Source organism: Acomys russatus, chromosome 4, assembly GCF_903995435.1.
Source record: "Acomys russatus chromosome 4, mAcoRus1.1, whole genome shotgun sequence".
Classification (NCBI taxonomy): domain Eukaryota; kingdom Metazoa; phylum Chordata; class Mammalia; order Rodentia; family Muridae; genus Acomys; species Acomys russatus.
The window spans coordinates 46,256,614-46,275,423 of record NC_067140.1 but is presented as its reverse complement, the minus strand read 5'-3'; the positions used below and the strand labels follow the sequence as shown (position 1 = coordinate 46,275,423).

At 36.6% G+C, this 18,810-nt stretch overlaps 1 protein-coding gene across 2 annotated transcripts in view; it reads left to right on the top strand.

The window, feature by feature from the left end:
- The window catches only part of Mettl15 (methyltransferase like 15), a 173,338-nt gene that overhangs the window by 2,030 nt on the left and 152,498 nt on the right, over positions 1-18,810 (top strand). For both annotated transcript variants that reach the window (XM_051144301.1, XM_051144300.1), the window contains exon 2: positions 1,872-2,142. In XM_051144301.1, coding sequence (XP_051000258.1) covers positions 1,873-2,142 — 270 coding nt within the window. In that variant the 5' untranslated portion in view covers position 1,872. The remainder of the gene's footprint in view (positions 1-1,871; positions 2,143-18,810) is intronic.

The following is an 18,810-nucleotide window of genomic DNA, read 5'->3' as shown; positions in this document are numbered from 1 at the left end:
GTCTGTATAACAGATCTACATGTATTTGTATCCTATTCGGCTTTAGTCAATACACATATAACTAACTTGACTTTCTATTGCAAAAGTAAAGGTAGACATTTATATGGGATTTGTTTCTTCAAGTATTTTGAAAACTTGGGTTTAGTGGGATAGTTAGACTGGATTGATAAAAACCTTTATTTTGTGAAATCTGAAATGTATTCATTCATCTGTGTGTTCTCTCTCTCCCCTCCACTGAAACACTTGTTAAGCACTTAGTGTTATTTGAGTTTGTGGATTGAATCATTGGACTTATTCTTAAATAACTCAATCCATGAGAAGGAAGAATACTGCCAACTGGGTATTTACTATGGAAGTATTGCAAACATTGTTTGAAGCTAATTGGGATAAAAACAAATGCTTTTAAAAACTCTTCTGTTAAAATGCTTATGTAAATATCCCTTCCCCCCTCTGCATTTAGAATAATTTCAAATTGGAGAAGAAAATTAGAGAAGTTGAGAAATTCAAAGGCTGTATTACTTGTGCTTGGTTTTAGGGCCCAGGGGGCATACATTCAAAAAATGAGGATCTGGGTTGTACTTTAGAGGTTGAGAGTGAACTTAGTGTACATGGGCCCAGGGTTCAATGTCTAACACCAACAAGCAAACAATCTCCCCTCCCCCACTCACAAATACACAGTCTCACACACACGTACAAACACAGACAGACACACATATATAGCCACACACTCATGCACTATAAATTGTGCGCGCGTGTGTGCGCGCGCGCGCATACACACACACACACCAGACAAACAAAGCCAAATGGTAAAGCTATGAAATACCCAAGTATAGCAAGGTGTTATGGCATGTGGCTTTAATTGAAATATTTGGGAGGCTAAAGCAAATAGGAAATTTGAGATTATCCTGGGTTCCATACTAAAACTTGTCTCAATTAAATGAGGGATGAAAATGTATTTTAGTGTTTGATTGGTTATGTGGTACCAGTAAGCTGGGTTTGATCTTCAGGACTGGGTTGGGGCAGGGGATGAGTACCAACACATGCCCAGTGTTTGCAAAAGTTGTAGTTTAATTTGGTGTATACTTCAGCGATCCAGGTTGTGCAGAGGCAGTCTTGTCAGAGACTATTTTGGAAATCTGTAAGATTTTCATAAAGTGATCATATTTTCTTGTCTGGTTCCCATGTTTTCTCTTTTCCATAGTCAATCTTCTCAAAGCTAAGTTGAATATATTAATTTAGCACTGTGAGAGCAATACATAAAATAACATGAAATTAAGGATGATCCAAACATAAAGATAAATGCTTAAATTTCTTTTGGTGGTTTAGCTTACCTTTAGAGAAGATGGGGTGAGCCCTGGGTACAATGGCAATAGACCAAGTTTACTTTTGAAATAAATATTTTAAAGTTTCTACTCTTTAGAACTAACTAAATTAAAAATATATTACAGAAAATGAGTTATAATTGAAAATTGATGGTTTTAGCATTTATAAAGCCACCAGTAAGTTGTATTTATTTAATTACTTAGTTAATTAATTTTTCTAGTTCAGGTCAGCCTCCTTGGACATTCTTCCGGCCCTAGTTTCCAGAGTTCTGGAATTGTTGCTGTTGTTGCTATGTCCACTGAGAAATTACATTTAACTATGTTTGTTAGTCACTTAGGTTTTTTGCTTACCTAGAACGTGCCACTCTCTGGCATTAACTCCCAGAATTCAACTTCACCTGCTTAGATGATGATGTGGATTAAATTTTTTCTTTGTGTAGTAAACATTTCATGTGAATTTGCTTTCTTCCAAGTATTGTATCTTTAAAAGAATTAGAAACCAGAAGTCATCATGTTTTAACCTTCTATTGTGGCTTTCTTGACCTACAGAATGCTTCGATATCCATATTTTTGTAAAATGCATAAAGGACTGTTTTCATACTTTGTGGAATTTGGTGCATTTCATTTGGGTGTCTGTCCCCAAACAATGCACACTACAGCAAGAGCATATGCTGAATTTGAAGCCTTGGAGGAGAAAGCTCCGTGTGGCACCCAGAAGGGACAGAGACCAGAAGACAAAGATTCTGAAGCCATGGCTGAGTTGCACATTCCAGTAATGGTGAATGAAGTTGTTCATTGTTTGACACCACAAAAAGGGCAGGTGAGTTGACTTTTGAAAAATTGTTTTAAGTATTTATTGAGTTACAGTGCTGCGTCTATGATAAAATTCACCTTTTAAAGGAATACAGTTGAATGTTCTTTAGTATGTTGATGTGGTTATGCAGTCACAATTATTGTTTGCCTTAGGAACTTTTTAGGACATGGATAAGTCTCATGTCTCATGTCCACTGGCAATTGGACTATTGTTTACTTTTTTCTAGATCTTGAAAATTACTGAGCTATGTTATATCATTTTGGATTTGCCTAAAGTGTGTTCTGTGTTTACATTCTTAATGTGTTTTAAAGGTTTACCCAAGTTGTAGCATGTGCTTCTTTATTTTTATATGTATGTATTTATTTATGTATGCATGTGGTTTTAAGCACCAAATGCAGAGTGTTGAACACATTAGGTAGTGTTCTCTCACCAAGGTATGATCACAGCCCTACCTTTTTCTTTTTTTTAATACAGAGTTGTTCATGGTATGGGTATACTGTGTTTTGTTTAGTCATTTGTCTTTGGATCCATTTATATTATTAACTATTTTGCGTTTATCATGGATAGGAGTTTTATAAACATTTGTCCACCGGCTTTACTTGGCCATATGATTTCAATCCTCTTATGTGTATACTCATAGATAGAATGCTCTCGTGATTGACAGCTTAGTATCTGAGAAATTATTTACCTGATTTGATTAGTTCTACCAAACCACAGTTGGAATTTCTAAAGTAAAGAGATTTGTGTAGCTAAGTATTGGAGGCTGAACATTCAATTACATTGGCAGTTACTATAGTAGGGACTTTCTTGTCTGTATCACATGGTGATGAATAGCATCATGGAAATCACATGTAGGAGAAAGAGAGACTGGATGGTGAAGTCCGAAGCTAGACCACCAGGAGAGGTTAGTCCTGTTCATTGCTAGCAATTCATGTAAGAAGTACATCATTTCCTTGTGAGAGCAGTCCCCGTAATGACCCTAACCCTCCTACCAGGACAGTGGCTGAAAGAATAAAGGCCTCCTAATATTACTACAACAGAGAACAAGCTGCCAATATATGAACCCTTGGAAAATAAATTAGAGAAGAGTGCATTTTTGTTCTCTCTCTCTCTCTCTCTCTCTCTCTCTCTCTCTCTCTCTCTCTCTCTCTGTGTGTGTGTGTGTGTGTGTGTATAGTCCATTTTTTTTCAATGAATGCATTTCAAGACTCAGAATGCTTGTAAACCTGGATAGCGTGAAGGTATGCTATATATGTAGTGTTTATACTTAGTATTCTTACTATAGACTTTAGCAATGTCAGCAATCAAGTTCTTTCCTTATTAAGTCATGATTTTTTTTTTCACCTCTTTTGCTTAATTCTCTTACTTCACTTTGGTAAGTCTGGATTGCCAGTATCACAATTCTTGCATTTACAGGCCATTATGTAGTGCATCAGATGTTTCTTAATCTGCAGCACAGATAATGAAGGCACCTGAAAAACAACTGACAATAAGTAGCGCATATTACTCTGGATACACCGTGCAGAAAGATAATTCATGTCTTAGGTGCGAAGCGAAGACTAGGCTGGCATAAGGGTTGCTCATTCTACTTAGTGCCTGGGCAGTTTAAAACTTATGAATCATTGACATCTGGAAAAACATTTTGTGTGACTGAAATTATGGAAAGTGAAATGGTAGATACAGGAAGACCGGTGTGTGTGTGTGTGTGTGTGTGTGTGTGTGTGTGTGTGTGTGTGTGTGTGTGTGTGTGTCTTTGTGAATGCATAGGCATAGAGTGTGAGGGAGGAAGGTTAGGAGAGAGAGGGACAGTATGAATGGGAGAGGAAGACAAGGAGGAGGGAGTGAAGGAAGGTGGAGCAGAGACAGAGATATTAAAGAATTGGCATGTGACAATTATGGAATTCTTTATCCATAGGGGTGTCAGATAGGCTGTAGATAGGGAAGTACTGCTTGAGTACCAAAGAACTGTACCAATTCTTAATTTAGTGGAGATTACTCTTTGTTCTATTAACTTTTTTGTCTCATATTTTGGAACTTATTTGCTTTGCTTAGAGCCTGCCAATTTAACTATTACTATTTTTCTAAAATCACCTCACAGAAAGTTCTAGACTAATATTTGATCACATTTTGGTTATATTTGGTCATATTTTGATTATATTGATATATGAAATTAATTATCATCCCTATCTTACTAAAAATTTCGTTGGCAAGATCAAATGAAATTTTGTACAAAATACTTTAAAGTTGTAAGGAGATTACACAAATGCTAGACAATATAATATTCAAAAAGAAAAAATATAACCTTTGATAATTTTTTACTTTCAATATAGACTAAAAGCTTTTATACTAAAATTTCTTCAAATGCCAGCTTATAGTACTGATAATATTTTTTATGCATTGACTTCAGAAATGACATATTATATATTATATCACACAGTATAATATGTATGTATATTATAAGTTGGTTCTTTCACTTTAAAAGTCATTTTTATTTCTGGGGGTGGTGGCTTAATCCATTAATTCCAGCACTTGGGAGAGAGAGCCAGGTGAATCTCTATGAGTTTGAGGCCAGGACAATAATAACCATAATAATAAAGGGAAAAGAATCACACATTGCTTCTTCTGGTATATGGGAGACATGTTGATTAATGCTAAGAGCAAGGATTCTAGAGTTACACCTGGCTTGGGCAATACATAAACAAGCACACAGAATGCTTGTACTTTTTTCCTACAGATATTGTTTGAGTTGGATCAAGTAACCTAGACTGATTAGATGTTGTTTATCTACCTGAGAGCGAGTATATTTGTTTTATCATAAAAATATTTTTTACCTCATCCTAGGAAATATATAATTAATAGGATTTATCTAGCCTTTTCCAAATGGGTTTATGTGTGTAAGGCCTTTAGGTGAATGCTGTCACATAGTAAGAACTCTAAATATATGTAAATATAGATTTAAATATATTCAAAAAGGGTGGAACTTTCTGTTGAATAAAACTTCATCAAATGAAATTTTGTTTATTTCATGTAGAGATGGATAATGGAAAGATAAGAAAACCCATGCTAAGGTACAATTTATGCATCATCTTAGCCAAAGCAGTGGGAAATGATCTTAAATACACTTATGGTATATTGAAATACACATTTTGTGTTATGCACACATATTTACAAAGGGAAAGTTCAAGGTGGGGACTGTATGTGAGTGGCTTCTAATGATTTCTGCACCTTAACAATGAAAGTACATTTTGTCAATTTGCTGAACTCTCCTGGGAGTACCTAACATTTATTTTGTACTTACCCACAGAGTAGAAAAAGAAACCCTACTGACTCCCCTATTAAATCTGTACTATATTTTCTTTTTTCTGAAGCCAAGTGGAACAAACGTAGGTGATTCTACAACTTGACCCAACACTGTTGTTTCATTTTGTTCAGGTTCTTGGGAAAAATGTAATCCTGGTTATTTTGACATTTCCATTCTTCTGATTTCAGTTTGATATTCCAGGAACTTTTAATAGAAAGTTTAATTTTATGAATGTTATTTCTGAAAATTTTCAAGTGAGGCATACATAGAGATAATGTTATTTTTACCTTTCAGCTGTCTGCAGGCAGTTTTATTCACTATTCCCTTAATCCTCAAGTAATAAAGAACTGGTGACAGGCTTTGGACAGGAAAGGTCTTCATTTCATCCAGAATCCATTATTTGCTCCTCTCCTTCCTGTGCCTTTTCCCCAAACCATTTTACTTTGCAAACTGTGAGTCATGCATGCACTTATACCTTGCACCCACTTATTATTTTCTACATTCCCTTCAATGGTGAATTTAGAGATGAAACTTTTGATCATACAAGAACTTATTAAAAAATCACCTAGTTCTAAGTGAAATCTAGGGGAATGTTACACTTACATCCTTTCATTTAATGTTTAAAAGGAACTGACCTAAAGAAGCTACTGATTTTAAAAATTTGCTCAGAATTGTAGCTAGCTTTGCAAATACAATGAATATATTTAATAGTTTGAATTTTAAGGAAAAGAACTCCTTGTCTTTCATGGCTTAGGTGGTTCAAAAAAGCTAAATGACTCACAATTTTCTTTCATGTTTACTCTTGTCTGTTTTAAATATTCATCTATTGGAATTCTGGGTGTCAGTCCCAGGGTGTGGTACTTTCTAGGTAGGCACTCTCCCCACTGGTTTTTATAAGAATATATTAATTACCTAACAATATTTTTCTTGTTTCAGAAATGTACTATTTTAGACTGCATTGCATTATTTTCATTATTCAGAATATGGAAATACTATTATCTTACCTACCTTATGAGATGATAGGAATCTAGAGGCTATTAGGGAGTTATAAGCCTGCGCACTAGTAGTAGTGTTAGTTTGGATTGACACTTGTGGCTTTGGTCAGAGTGATAAGTTATAAGGGAAATGGTCAGGGTGCAGAGAAGATTGATTTGTCAAATGCGTGTTTCATTTCCTAATAGGCTGTTAAGCTATGTAATGATCAGTAGACCGATGTAATAAATAGAGTGAGCCTCTCCATGGTCCAGTTCCTTCTTAGTAGCTTCATCAGCCTGGGATGAAGCTTTAAACACTGAACTTACTGGGAGATGCTTCATATCTAAACCGTAACACTTTCCTGGCACAGTGAGCTCTGTGGAGTCTTGGACATGTGTGTCTTGGTTGCTGTCACATATCCTGGCTTAGTCCAAGGATTGCTACATAATGCTTTCACAAATGGTGCTTTATGTGGATGGATAAAGTCAGTGCAGGGAACAAATGTGAGGCAATAAGAAGAACAGTAACCTTTCCTGCTAAGGTAGCTTGTCTGGCTTTTATAGAGTTTCAGCTTTTGTGTGTCATATTTGTCCGATCAAATAACCAGGGGAAATCAGGGGAGGAAACACAACAAGGCCACCTGAAGTGACAAGAATAGGTTATGGTAGCCCATTAAGAATGCAGGATTCTTTTCCATTTGTCCTTTTGCAGCAAGTCTCATTGTGGGCCCCATAATATGAGGATTAGGGATTACTTCTGATATGGACTCTGGCCCCCTCCACATTGATCACATCTTCCTGGCAGGGTATCCTTGCCAGGCCTCAAAGGCAGAGGATACAGGCAGTCCAGATGAGACTTGATAGGCTGAGGTCAGATGTTAGAAGAGGAGGGCTCGCCTTTCTGAGAACTATGGAAGGGAGGGAGAGGGTATGAGGGAGAAAGGGTGGGATAGGGAAGCGACAAGAGAGGTGACTATAATCAGGTTGTAAAATGACCGAATTAAAAATAAAAAAATTAAAGAAAAAGAATGCAAGGTTCAATGGTAAATATTTTTGCAATTTTAATATGTTAAAATTTAATAGTAATTTTTATAGTTACTGGATTTGCTAAAGTTAATGGTGCTAACTTTGGTAATTTTTTCCTTTCATTGATATGTACATGAGCTCACACACGCAAGACCGTGGACAGGACTGAACACTAGACATCATTTTCACCGTCAGGTAGCCACTCTGCCATTCACATGAACCCAGGCCCATTATTCTTTCCCAAAATTGTATTCCTCTTCTTGTAGTATATTTAAGATTAGTAGCAATCTTTTATTTGAAAAATCTTCCATTTTAAATGGACAATAAAGAGAAAAATGATAGATTGTTTTCCTTCTTCAATTGCTGAAGGCTATGACAGCAAGCTGGAGCTTGTTTTGTTCAACGCTGTGTTCTTCAAATTCTTAGCTGGCCCAGGACTGCACTTCTGTTTTTGTTAGAAAGCTAAAATTTCAGATAGAACAAATTATCAGGAGATAGTGGTTTTATTTCTTTAAAAGTAGGTGTAGGTTTTCTGGGGGCATTTTTTTTCTTATGGCATTCTACCATTGAAGAATGTTTTTGTCTTAAAAATATAATGTAGCACATTGTGTCCTTTGTACTGAATTGTTTTCCAAGTGTGATGTTTCTAATGCTGTGCAGGTAGATGTTTAACTCCTGGCTCTAGGAATAGGAGTTGGCTGTGACTTTCAAAGAACAACTATGAGTTTTGAGTTTGCAGATATTCATGCTGTTCCTGTTCCCCATTTCAAATTGACTGCCTGGTGTCATGGTGGGTGCGTTTGTCTGTCTGTCTTTAGTTTTATATGCACTGTCATCCCTGCATCCTTTGGGGAATATCTTGATAATGTTTCAAAATATGGGTTTGTTAGTTTAACCTTTTTCAAGTGTGTTGAAAAAGCTAGTCATTATCTTCCCTCCCTCCCTCCCTCCCTCCCTCCCTCCCTCCCTTCCTTCCTTCCTTCCTTTTTTAAAAATCTGGTATTGCTGTACGTAGCCCAGGATGACCTCCAACTGTAGCTTAGGCTAGTATTGAAATGATCCTTCTGACAAATCCTCCTAAGCCTGTAGGCATTAGCCTCTTCTTAGAACTTTGTCTATTTCAAAGTGAAGAAGTGGTTTACATTATATAATATTTATAGATTGCCGTAATATTAAAAGCTCATTCAAATCAAGAATGATGTTTTTTATTTCTTTGTATTCCCAGTGCCTATAGAGTGCTTGACTTATATGGTAGGAGAGCAATAAATGTTTGAGTATAGTTGTAATGAAATTTGTGATGTTAATTTAACTTAATTGGCTTTCTTTTTTACATGTTAGGATCCAAGGACAATGCTATCATTGGGTTTCATGGTACACAATATTTTCTTCATTTGTTCAATAAATTTAAGAACTCTGTTCCTTCTGATACTACATTATAAAGGGGCTTCAAAATAGTGTTCACCTTGGACAGCAGATACAGCTCTCTAGTAGTGTAGCTGGGCTGTGCCTGCAATCCTCAGCAGACACAGAGTCATGAGCCTGCTCCATAGTATAGTTAGCAATGGTCGGCCTGACTTGAGAATAGCAGCATGGTTAAACAGAACACTTCAAAGGCAAATTATCTTTTTGTAATAAGCACTGTTCTCTCCATGTTGTTTTGTAGTTTCTGGAAATGGATGGTTGCTTTTTCATCATTTTTGAATATACAAGTAAAATGAATTTTCACTAATTTTACTTTTGTGGTTTTTATGTGATTATTCTATGAGTGTTTCTAAGGGTATGTATGTGTGTGTGTGTGTGTGTGTGTGTGTGTGTGTGTGTGTGTGTGTGTGTGTATACAGTCTATCAAATGTATCCGTAATGTTTCCAAGGGGCAAAGCCGGCCAAGACTGCTTTCACCTGGGACAAAGCTTACAATCCTTCCCACAGTTTCACTCTGCTTTTACCTGATGACATAGGGCATAGGAACATCTGTTCACAGATTTATTTATTTGTTGCCTATGTTTTATTTAAAAAGATGTACGCGGAGGTCTTCAGCTGTTCCCTTGCTGCATTTTAAGGGTGTCTTGCATGTTTTAGGGAACAGTCCATATAGGAACTAATTAGAAAATATTAGGTATTTCTAATGTAAAGTGGTTTTTTGTGTGGTAAGATGTGTCAATATAAGTTCATCATTTGTAATGAAATTAATGGAATTAACAATCTGTGTGGCTACTATTAGGGGTACCTATATATTATGGGAACAGAGAATGTGTCCTTTCCTCCTAATTTTGCTATGAATACAAAATTGCTCTAAAAACTAAAAAAGGATTTCACAATCACTGGTCCAAACAGAACAAAAGATAGTGAGAAATGTGACATCCTTCTATTTAAAAACAATATATATGCACTGAATTTTAATTAAGGATCACTCTGTTTCAGTAGAGATTTCCTAAGAAAATCGAAGTCCATTTTATATGGGAAGCCCATAGAAAAGAAGAAAGAAATGAGTGAGGTTGTTCTGTTCATAGACCTTCCTGTGAGTCATCCTGGGGACTGGTTACTGTCTTATGTAGGTCAGCACTAGATGCTGATCAATAGTCTAATCATAGCTCCTGCACGAGGTTAGGTCTACTGGTCCTCTCCTCACCATTCTTCTGAGTTCCATATTGTTTTTGTGAAGAGTGGTAGGAAATGTACCTTGACCTTTTGAGTTTTCATAACATTTTACTTTCTTTTGCTGCCTTCTCATAAAACAACAACAACAACAACAGCAGCAACAACAACAACAACACTACTGGTCTTTAAGTAGCATGCTTAAAATGCTATTTTATAATGAACAAAGTTGCAGAGCCTTACAATAACTCATCTTGTAATGTTCCCTGGACCCTCTTTTTCTTTTTCTTTTTCTGTTTCTTTACTTTTCTTTCTTTCTGTTTTGTGATTGAGTGCTAGTGACTTTCTCCTTTTGGTGAAGCAAATGCCATGCATTCAGAAATTGTGTTTTGCTTGCTGAATGTTGTTTCAGAATGTATTTACATACATTTTGTAGCTACGTAATTTATTTCTCATTCATAAAACTGTTTGTTTGCCTTAGTCTCCCATATTTGAAAAGTCATTGTACCTTATGCTAATTTAACCATTTATTTTTATCTGTATACTGATTGTTTGCTGTGTGCTTTTTATATTTTATATATCTATTATTAAATTTCCAGAAATAAATCCTACATTTTTATCCACAGTCTAAAGTATGGATATTGAACATACTCATAAAGATGGAATACATTCTACTCAAGGTCAAGATATTCTGTGAAGACTATTATTAATAATAGTATAGTGTCACATACGATGATGCTATTGAAACGCACATCTATATATCATTGTACTTTTCATTAGCACCACTCGCAGATCTATTTTGTAAAAATGAATATGAATTTTAGAAAGGAGAGAAACCACCTCCTGTGCTTCTGTTCTGGAACTGTGTAGTAGTGAATGGTATCAGTTGAATTTCAGTACTTCTGTTTGATATGACTGCATGGTGTGCTATTGTTTCCAACTATGACAATTAGTCCTTCAATTCTAAAGGTCAGCCTATAGGCTCTTCAGGGCCTGTGTCATATTCCTTAACCACTTAAGGCAATTTTGATCTAGTATAATCTCGTGAGGATCTTACCAGCCGTCTGAACTGGTGAGAAGAGGGCTGTGCAGTTGTTTGAAGCACATTGTGCTCTTCCTGTTTCAACAGCCCTTCCAGACAATTAATTCTAGGCCTGCTTCAATGGTCAGCTCATGGGACTTTTTAGGGTTTCACTCTAGATTGATCTCTCAATAGGAAACTTTTTATTTGTAATGACAGATTGGGATAAGAAACTGCTCAAAGAAAGTTATATAAGAACTAATAAATAGTACTGTAACGGATTGAGAAATGAAGATAAGAAGAGTGGCATGGCCAGGACCCTCTAAAAGGATGGTTTACAGTGTTATTAATAGTTAGAGGAGAAAGCTACTTCATGAACTTCTCTTACCCTCTTTTCTCTTATTTTTCTTGTGCCTATCTATCATAGTTCTGGTCTTCTATTCCACCCTTTAAATAAATATCATGAATGTTTTTATATTTTGAATTATTCATATGAAACCAACATTTATTTTTTAGGAGAGAAGTGTGAGTTGTTTTTTTTTTTAATTTATTCTATTTGAACAATGATAGAATAGAATCATACTGAACAACTGGTAGAACGCAATTTAGTTTTTATAAGGTATGAAGTTTATCAAAGCACCAAAGTAAATAAGTTAAACAATATATTTGACTACTTTTATGAGTGAAAATGAATCAACTTTGCTGGGAATCTACACTCTCTATCTTTCTACCTACCTACCTACATACTATGGATCTATCTACTGATTTACCTACTTAGCTGGAGTGCTGTATGTTCATGAACTTATTGTGTAGCTAAGATAACTTTGACTTTCTGATCTTCTTACCTTCACTTCCAAAGTACGGAACCTCCGGTGCGTGCTGTTATGCCAGGGTTATGTCCTTCTGATGATTGACCGAGGGCCTCATGCAAGCTTGGTAAATGCTTACCAATTTATTCAGATCCATGGCATACTTCCTAGGGAATTTATAACTTAAATGTAGACTGGAAATTTACAGAAGTTAGTAACTATAAGAAATATTTTATATTTTTATTTTAGTAACGTCACTTAGTAGTAGCTTTGCTAAAATTAAAGCTTCTTCTGAGGAACTTTTACTTAAAGGCATAAGTTGGAATTCAAGGGGGGGGGGAGTTGAGGTATTGAACATTTAATCCCCCAAGTCAGATGTTCATAGTATTTTGAGTAATTAGAATGAGATGGAATCAATGATAGCATTAGTAGCTTTATGAGAAAAGAAAGAGACCCATGCTAATATGCTTGCTATGTGTCACTATGGTCTTGTAAATACTTCAGGTACTGTCCTTACTAATTAGTGTTCTGTAATTTTTATGGTAAACCTTTTTCTTGCTGCTGTTAACATTTTATCCCAAACTCCAAAATAACTGCTTTCTGCTCTAATATTTTCTGTTTTATCTTAAACCATATCTGTAAAGTGATCTTAATTTATTTGAAAAAAGTTTTACCTTGCTATTATTTTATGTACATTGAGTATTACTAGGTCCATCTAATTTATTACCATTATTACTACTAAAGCTGAATGGTTTATTTACATAAACACATACTACTGAAATTTCTCAGAGACCTCAGTCTACCACCTTCTTACACAGAAAGGTTCTCATTTCTGGTCCATTATTTGAATTTTAGTGTACTTCTTTTTATGAACTTTTGCCCTTCATTGCTTTGGGCTAATGTTCATCTTGTTAGCTCATCATCTTTTCTGACCTTTCATGGGTTTATCTGAGTTAAGTGACTAGGAAGACTCACCTGAGTTATGAATGGGGTTTCCTAATTACATTTTTTTCTTAACAACTAGGTGAATTATATGTCATACCTAATAGGGAAGAAGGAAGGATCTCCTTGAGTGAAAGCTTCCAGTGAAAGCTATTGGGAGCTCTTTCTTATGTTACAATCTTAATCCAGGCATAAAACCTTGATTTTATATTCATGTATTAATGATATTGCAAAGTTTAGATTAAAAATATATCAAGTAGAAATATAATTAACTCATTTTCTCTATAGATAAATGTGTTACTCTTTTTTTATATATTTTTAAAAAGTATTTTATTAATTTATTCATATTACATCTCAATTGTTATCCCATGCCTTGTATCCTCCCATTCCTCCCTCTTGCCTGGTTTCGCCGTACTCCCCTCCGCCATGACTGTGACTGAGGGGGACCTCCTCCCCCTGTATATGCCCATAGGGTATCTAGTATCTTCTTGGTAGCCTGTTATCCTTCCTCTGAGTGCCACCAGGTCTCCCTATCCAGGGGACATGGTCAAATATGGGGCACCAGAGTTCGTGTGAAAGTCTCCACTCAACTGTGGAGAATGTCCTTTTCGTTGGCTAGATCTGGGTAGGGGTTGGATGTTTACTGCATGTATTGTCCTTGGCTAGTGCCATAGTTTGAGCAGGACCATTGGGCCCAGATCCGCCCTCCATAATCTTCTTCTTGTAGGTTTCTAGGACCCTCTGGATCCTTCTATTTCCCCCATCCTCCCATGCTTCTCTCACTTAAATAGTATGTCCTCCCCTCTGTCCCACTTTCCTGGTAAGTGAAGACTTTCATGGGACATGCCCCTTGGGCTAGTGTGCAGATATAAGTAAGTATATACCATTTGACTCTTTCTGCTTCTGGGTTAACTCACTCATTATTATCATTTCTAGTTCAATCCATTTGTCCACAAATTTCGGGAATTCCTTGTTTGTTACTCTTAATTACTATTTTGGCATGTTCTGGTAGGATTCACTTGTTGGAAGTTTGGGTGTAGGTTTGGTGATGTAAAGGTGGTAAGAGACTTTAAGATTTACACATCTAATAGGAGGTCCCTCAACTGCTGGGGCTCAGCTCTCATAGATACTTCTTTGTGGGAACTTGAGGGGAAAGGCTGGCCCCATCTCTCTATTATTGAATAAATATGGAGGGAATAACTGGAACCAAAAACATCTAACATTTAGAGTACTGCTACGAAAAGACCCTGCACATAGCTTAACCATCTATATCTAGAATTGATGGAGAAGTTGCCAGACAGTTGTTTGTGAATTCATACACTCTTTTGTATTAAAAAACATGTCAGAGGATCATGATGGTGCATGCCTTTAATTCCAGTACTCAGGGAGTCAGAGGAATGTGAATTAGAGGCCACCCTGGTCTACAAAGTGAGTCTAGGACAGTCAAGGCTTCACAGAGAAACCCTGTCTTGAAAACAAACAAACAAATATCAAACAAACCACCTCAAAACAAAAACATGGCTATGACCAGGACATAAAGTGAATAAATGAGTAAGTAAGTAAATAAACAAACAAACAAACAAACAAAACAAAAAACAAAACCCCAAAAGCATGTCAGATAGTACTCAATAGGATTGAGATGGAATCTTGCTTGAAGCCAGAAATTTGACACCAACCTGGGTAGAACAGTGAGTCCTAGACCTAGTCTAAAATATACATTATATATATGTATATCTATTTATACATATATAAACCATGTATATGCCATTTTGAAAACCATAATTTAGATAGTATGTGAGATGCATTACATTTCTTCTGGGCTTACAATTAAGCAGGTAAGAATGACCCATGTCTTCGTTGCTTTCCCCAGTGCTATGGTAATTACCCCGAAAAAAAAATTACCCCCAAAAAAGCAACACAGTGGAGAAAAGGTGTATTTGGTTCAAAATTCCAGATTATAGCCTATCAACACAAGGCAATGAAGGTGGCAGGAAAATGAAGGAGTTAGTTACTTTCTATCCACAGAAACTAATGAACTCATCCATGGTAGCACTTAGTTCACAACTTTCTCAAGGCGTCTAGTATCTCCATATGGAATGATGCTACCTACAATGGGTGGGTCTTCCCACCTGAATTTAACATTGTCAAGATGATCTTCATTCTGGCCAGGGGCTTAGGTTGGCTTACTGCATGCATATCTTCCCCTCTCCCTCAGCTCCTCTAAAACCAGTCTTCCAGTCTTGTCTCCAGCTCTGTAGCAGACCAACTGTGGTAGCCTCTCTTCTCCACCCTCTACCCACTTCTCCAGTGGATCAAGTAGATCATCATCTCTAAACTGTCTTCACTCCATTCATTGATTTATCTCAGCCCCCAACTCCAACATCCATTCTCTAAGAACCAGCAGGATACTCTGGCCAGCAAAGCAGGTATGCTACCTGCAGATCTTCACTCTCCCTCTGTTCTTCCAAGTCTAATCCTCCAGTCCAGTCCCCAGCTCTGTAACAGACCATCTGCTGCAGTCTTTCCTCGCCCTCTGACCTCACTCCCAAGGAATTAAGCATATATTTGTGGAATGTACTGCTTTCTTCCCTTGCAGGGTCCTGCCACAGCCTTCCCATTCTTAGCCTATCTCTTCCCCATCCATAAGTCCCTGCTTCCAATACCTAGAAACACATTTTACCTGAGCATACAATGCTGAAGCCTATTAGAATCCTAGAAGAATTGTCTACCAAGCCACAATCACAACAGTCTCCCAAGAACCAGAGAGGAAAAAAAAATTTACCAAAGACAAGACTAGATATCTGTACCGAGAATTACAGTCTTCTAAAACCCAGATGTTTAGATGCTATCCTAAAAACACAATAGCAACTAGGACAACTGCACTAAAGCTCAGTAACCCTGACTATTGCAACATAGCTGAAGCATATGAAAAATACCTTAGCTGGGTGTGCTGGTGCGCAACCTTATTTCCACTATTCTGGAGGCAGAGACAGTTGGTTTTTTGTGAGTTTAAGGCCAACTGGGTCTACAAATTGAGTTCCAGGACAGCCAGAGCTATTACATAAAGAAACCCTGTCTGGAAACATCATGCCTCCCAAATTAAAAATACTTTAAAATAGCCTTTATGAATGTGATAGAGGTCCTTAAAGAAATATATGAAAACACACACACACACACACACACACACACACACACACACATTAAACAAACAAAACAAACAAAGAAACAAACAAACAAAAAAACCAGAGAACCCAGAGGAAAGTAAGGAATAAAACAGCTCAAGACCTGAACGCAGAAAGAGAATCAACGAAGAAAACCCAAACTGGAGGAATCCTGGAGATGAAAAACCTAGGGAAGAGAACAGGAATAACAGATATAAGCAATACCAATAGAGTTCCAGATATGGAAGAGAGACTCTCAGATGTAGAAGATATGACAGAAGAAATTGATACACTAGTCATAGAAAATATTAAATCTAAAAAATCCCTGGCATGAAACATCCTGAAAATCTGGGATACTATGAAAAGACATAACCTAAAGATAACAGAAATACAAGAAGATGAAGAGTCCAGGTTCCAAGGACCAGAATATATTTTAAACAAATTCATAGTTGAAAATTTCCCCAACTTAAAGAAAGAGATGCATATAAATGTACATGAAGCATACAGAACACCAATTAGATGAGTCCAGAAAAGAAAGTCTCCTTGGCACTTAAAGACCCCAATACCAAATGTAGAGTACAAATAAAGAATATTAAAAGATGCAAGGGTTAAAAGACCAACTAACATATAAAGGCAGGTCTATGAAAAATCTAAAATTCAGAAGAACCTGAATAGATTTTCCTATAGATTAAGAGAGACCACAGATGCCAGCCCAGACTACTATACCTAGCAGAACTTTCAGTCACAATAGGTTTAAAAGTAAGACATGACATGGTAAAACTAAATTTAAGCAGTATTCCTACAGACCAGCTCTGGGAACCAGTGGAGAAGAGAGAAGAGAAAAATCTTGGTGGATCCATGGTAGGGAGAATTGAGCAGGTGGTGAACAGCTGGTTAAGGAAAACCAACCATTGGTGAATGACTATCTAGAACTAGTTGTTGAGGAGAGATTGAGGGACAGAGGAAGAAAGAAATGTGAGATCCAGGTCTTTTAGCCAAGGAGAATTTTCCATTTCTTTCTCTCTCATGCTCTCTCCATTGCTCTCTTTCATGCCTTGGTCCAACCTGAGTACTTGAAGTGAAGTGCAGTTTTTTTCATTACTGATTACATCATGATTTTTCTCATCTTTTACAATCAACTGAGCATTTAAAAAATCAACAAAGAGAATAGTCTAACAAAAAAATATAAACAGTTCTGTATAACCTATAATAAAACATACAGCAGAAAACAAAACAAAACAAACAAACAAACAAACAAAACAAAAAACAATTAGTTTCCAAGCAATGGTCACCATGACCTGATTATTATATCTTAAACAATACTTTGATATGTTTAATCATAAATCTTCCTGGCCTAAAGACAATGTGTTCACACGATTGTCATAGCAACATAGCTTGAGAAAATTGTTCTCTAAAAAACAGAAGAAAAAAAAAAACCCCAAACTTCACTTAGTCCCACTCCCAAATCAACAGGTGTGCTATACAGGCTTAAGCTAACTGCCAAGGGGGTCCTCTATTATAAAATATTTGTAAAGCATAACATTCCAAGCCCACCTTCTATTGCTCTCAAAGCAGATTCTAAAGAAACTTTTCTCCATCTAACAGTATATAGCCAGATATTGTTATGTAAAGGTCCTAACTTTCTTTCAAGCAGTTTCTGCTTAGGTGCTCACAGTCAGAGCAAAGACTATCATTGTCTCAAGCCTTTGGCCAGATGCTATCTTTCAATATTCACTGTGAGAAAAAATTTTCCAGTGAGAAGTTCATTAGGGCTGAGCAATAAAGAAAGAAAGGTTTAGGATAAATAGTTAATTTCAAGGTAATTTTTATGCAAAATTATACTTGGACCATTTATAATATTTAAGGGCAGTGATGATCTTTGAACTTTGCCAAGCAAAGCTTCAATAGCTCTTCTGGATGTCTGGATCATCCTGGACAGTCTGAGGTTTCTGGAACTTTGTCAAGCAAAGTCTCTACGACTTGTCCTTATGACTCTGACACAATATCTGTCTACAAATCCAGCCCTACAAAAAGCAGTAGACAATCAACTGAGATTATTGCCCCAATTTTTCTCCACAAACTGACGACAGGGCCCCATCGCTGAAGAAAGCATATTCACAATTCATTGAAGATGGAGAAGTCATTTTGGTGCCTACACAGAGCCTTTACCTATATGTTCTAGCATCTTTGGTATAGCAAGGTAGTCTGCACACATCCAACAGGGAAACATAAACACCAATCTACCCATAAACTCTTTAATCTACACTGGTGTTCTGTGTGCAAGATATGCTAGTGCAATTGTGCCACAAAGTTTGTGGTAGTAACCATCCAACATCTGATTTGATAGAAGGCCCACTCCATGAGATGGCATTTTCTTGATTAGTGATTGATGTGGGAGTGCCCAGCTCACTACGGATTGGTCAAGGCCTGTTGTTGGCAGAGCCTTCCCTGGTAAGATGGTTCTAGGATGTATAAGAAGGCAAGCAACAATGTTCCTTCATAGTTTCTGTATCTGTTCGTGCCTTGGCTTTCTCTTAAAATGCAAGATGAAGTACTTTAGCCCCCATGCCCACCGAGTTGCTTTTGATCATGGTGCTTATTATAGGAACAGAAAAGGAAAGTATGACATCAAGTGATTCTAGATTATTTCAAGTTGACTCTTAAGACTCAGCCTCATAGTCAATGGTTATGTAGTTTACTATACTAATAATGCTAATTTAAAAAGTATTATGAAATGTATATTATGTAAATTAGAGATGACAATTATGTCAAATTAGGAGCATCAGAAAACATAATATTTGAAGCTGATACTTGTGAATCATGAATTATTTTGAGGACTTAGGTA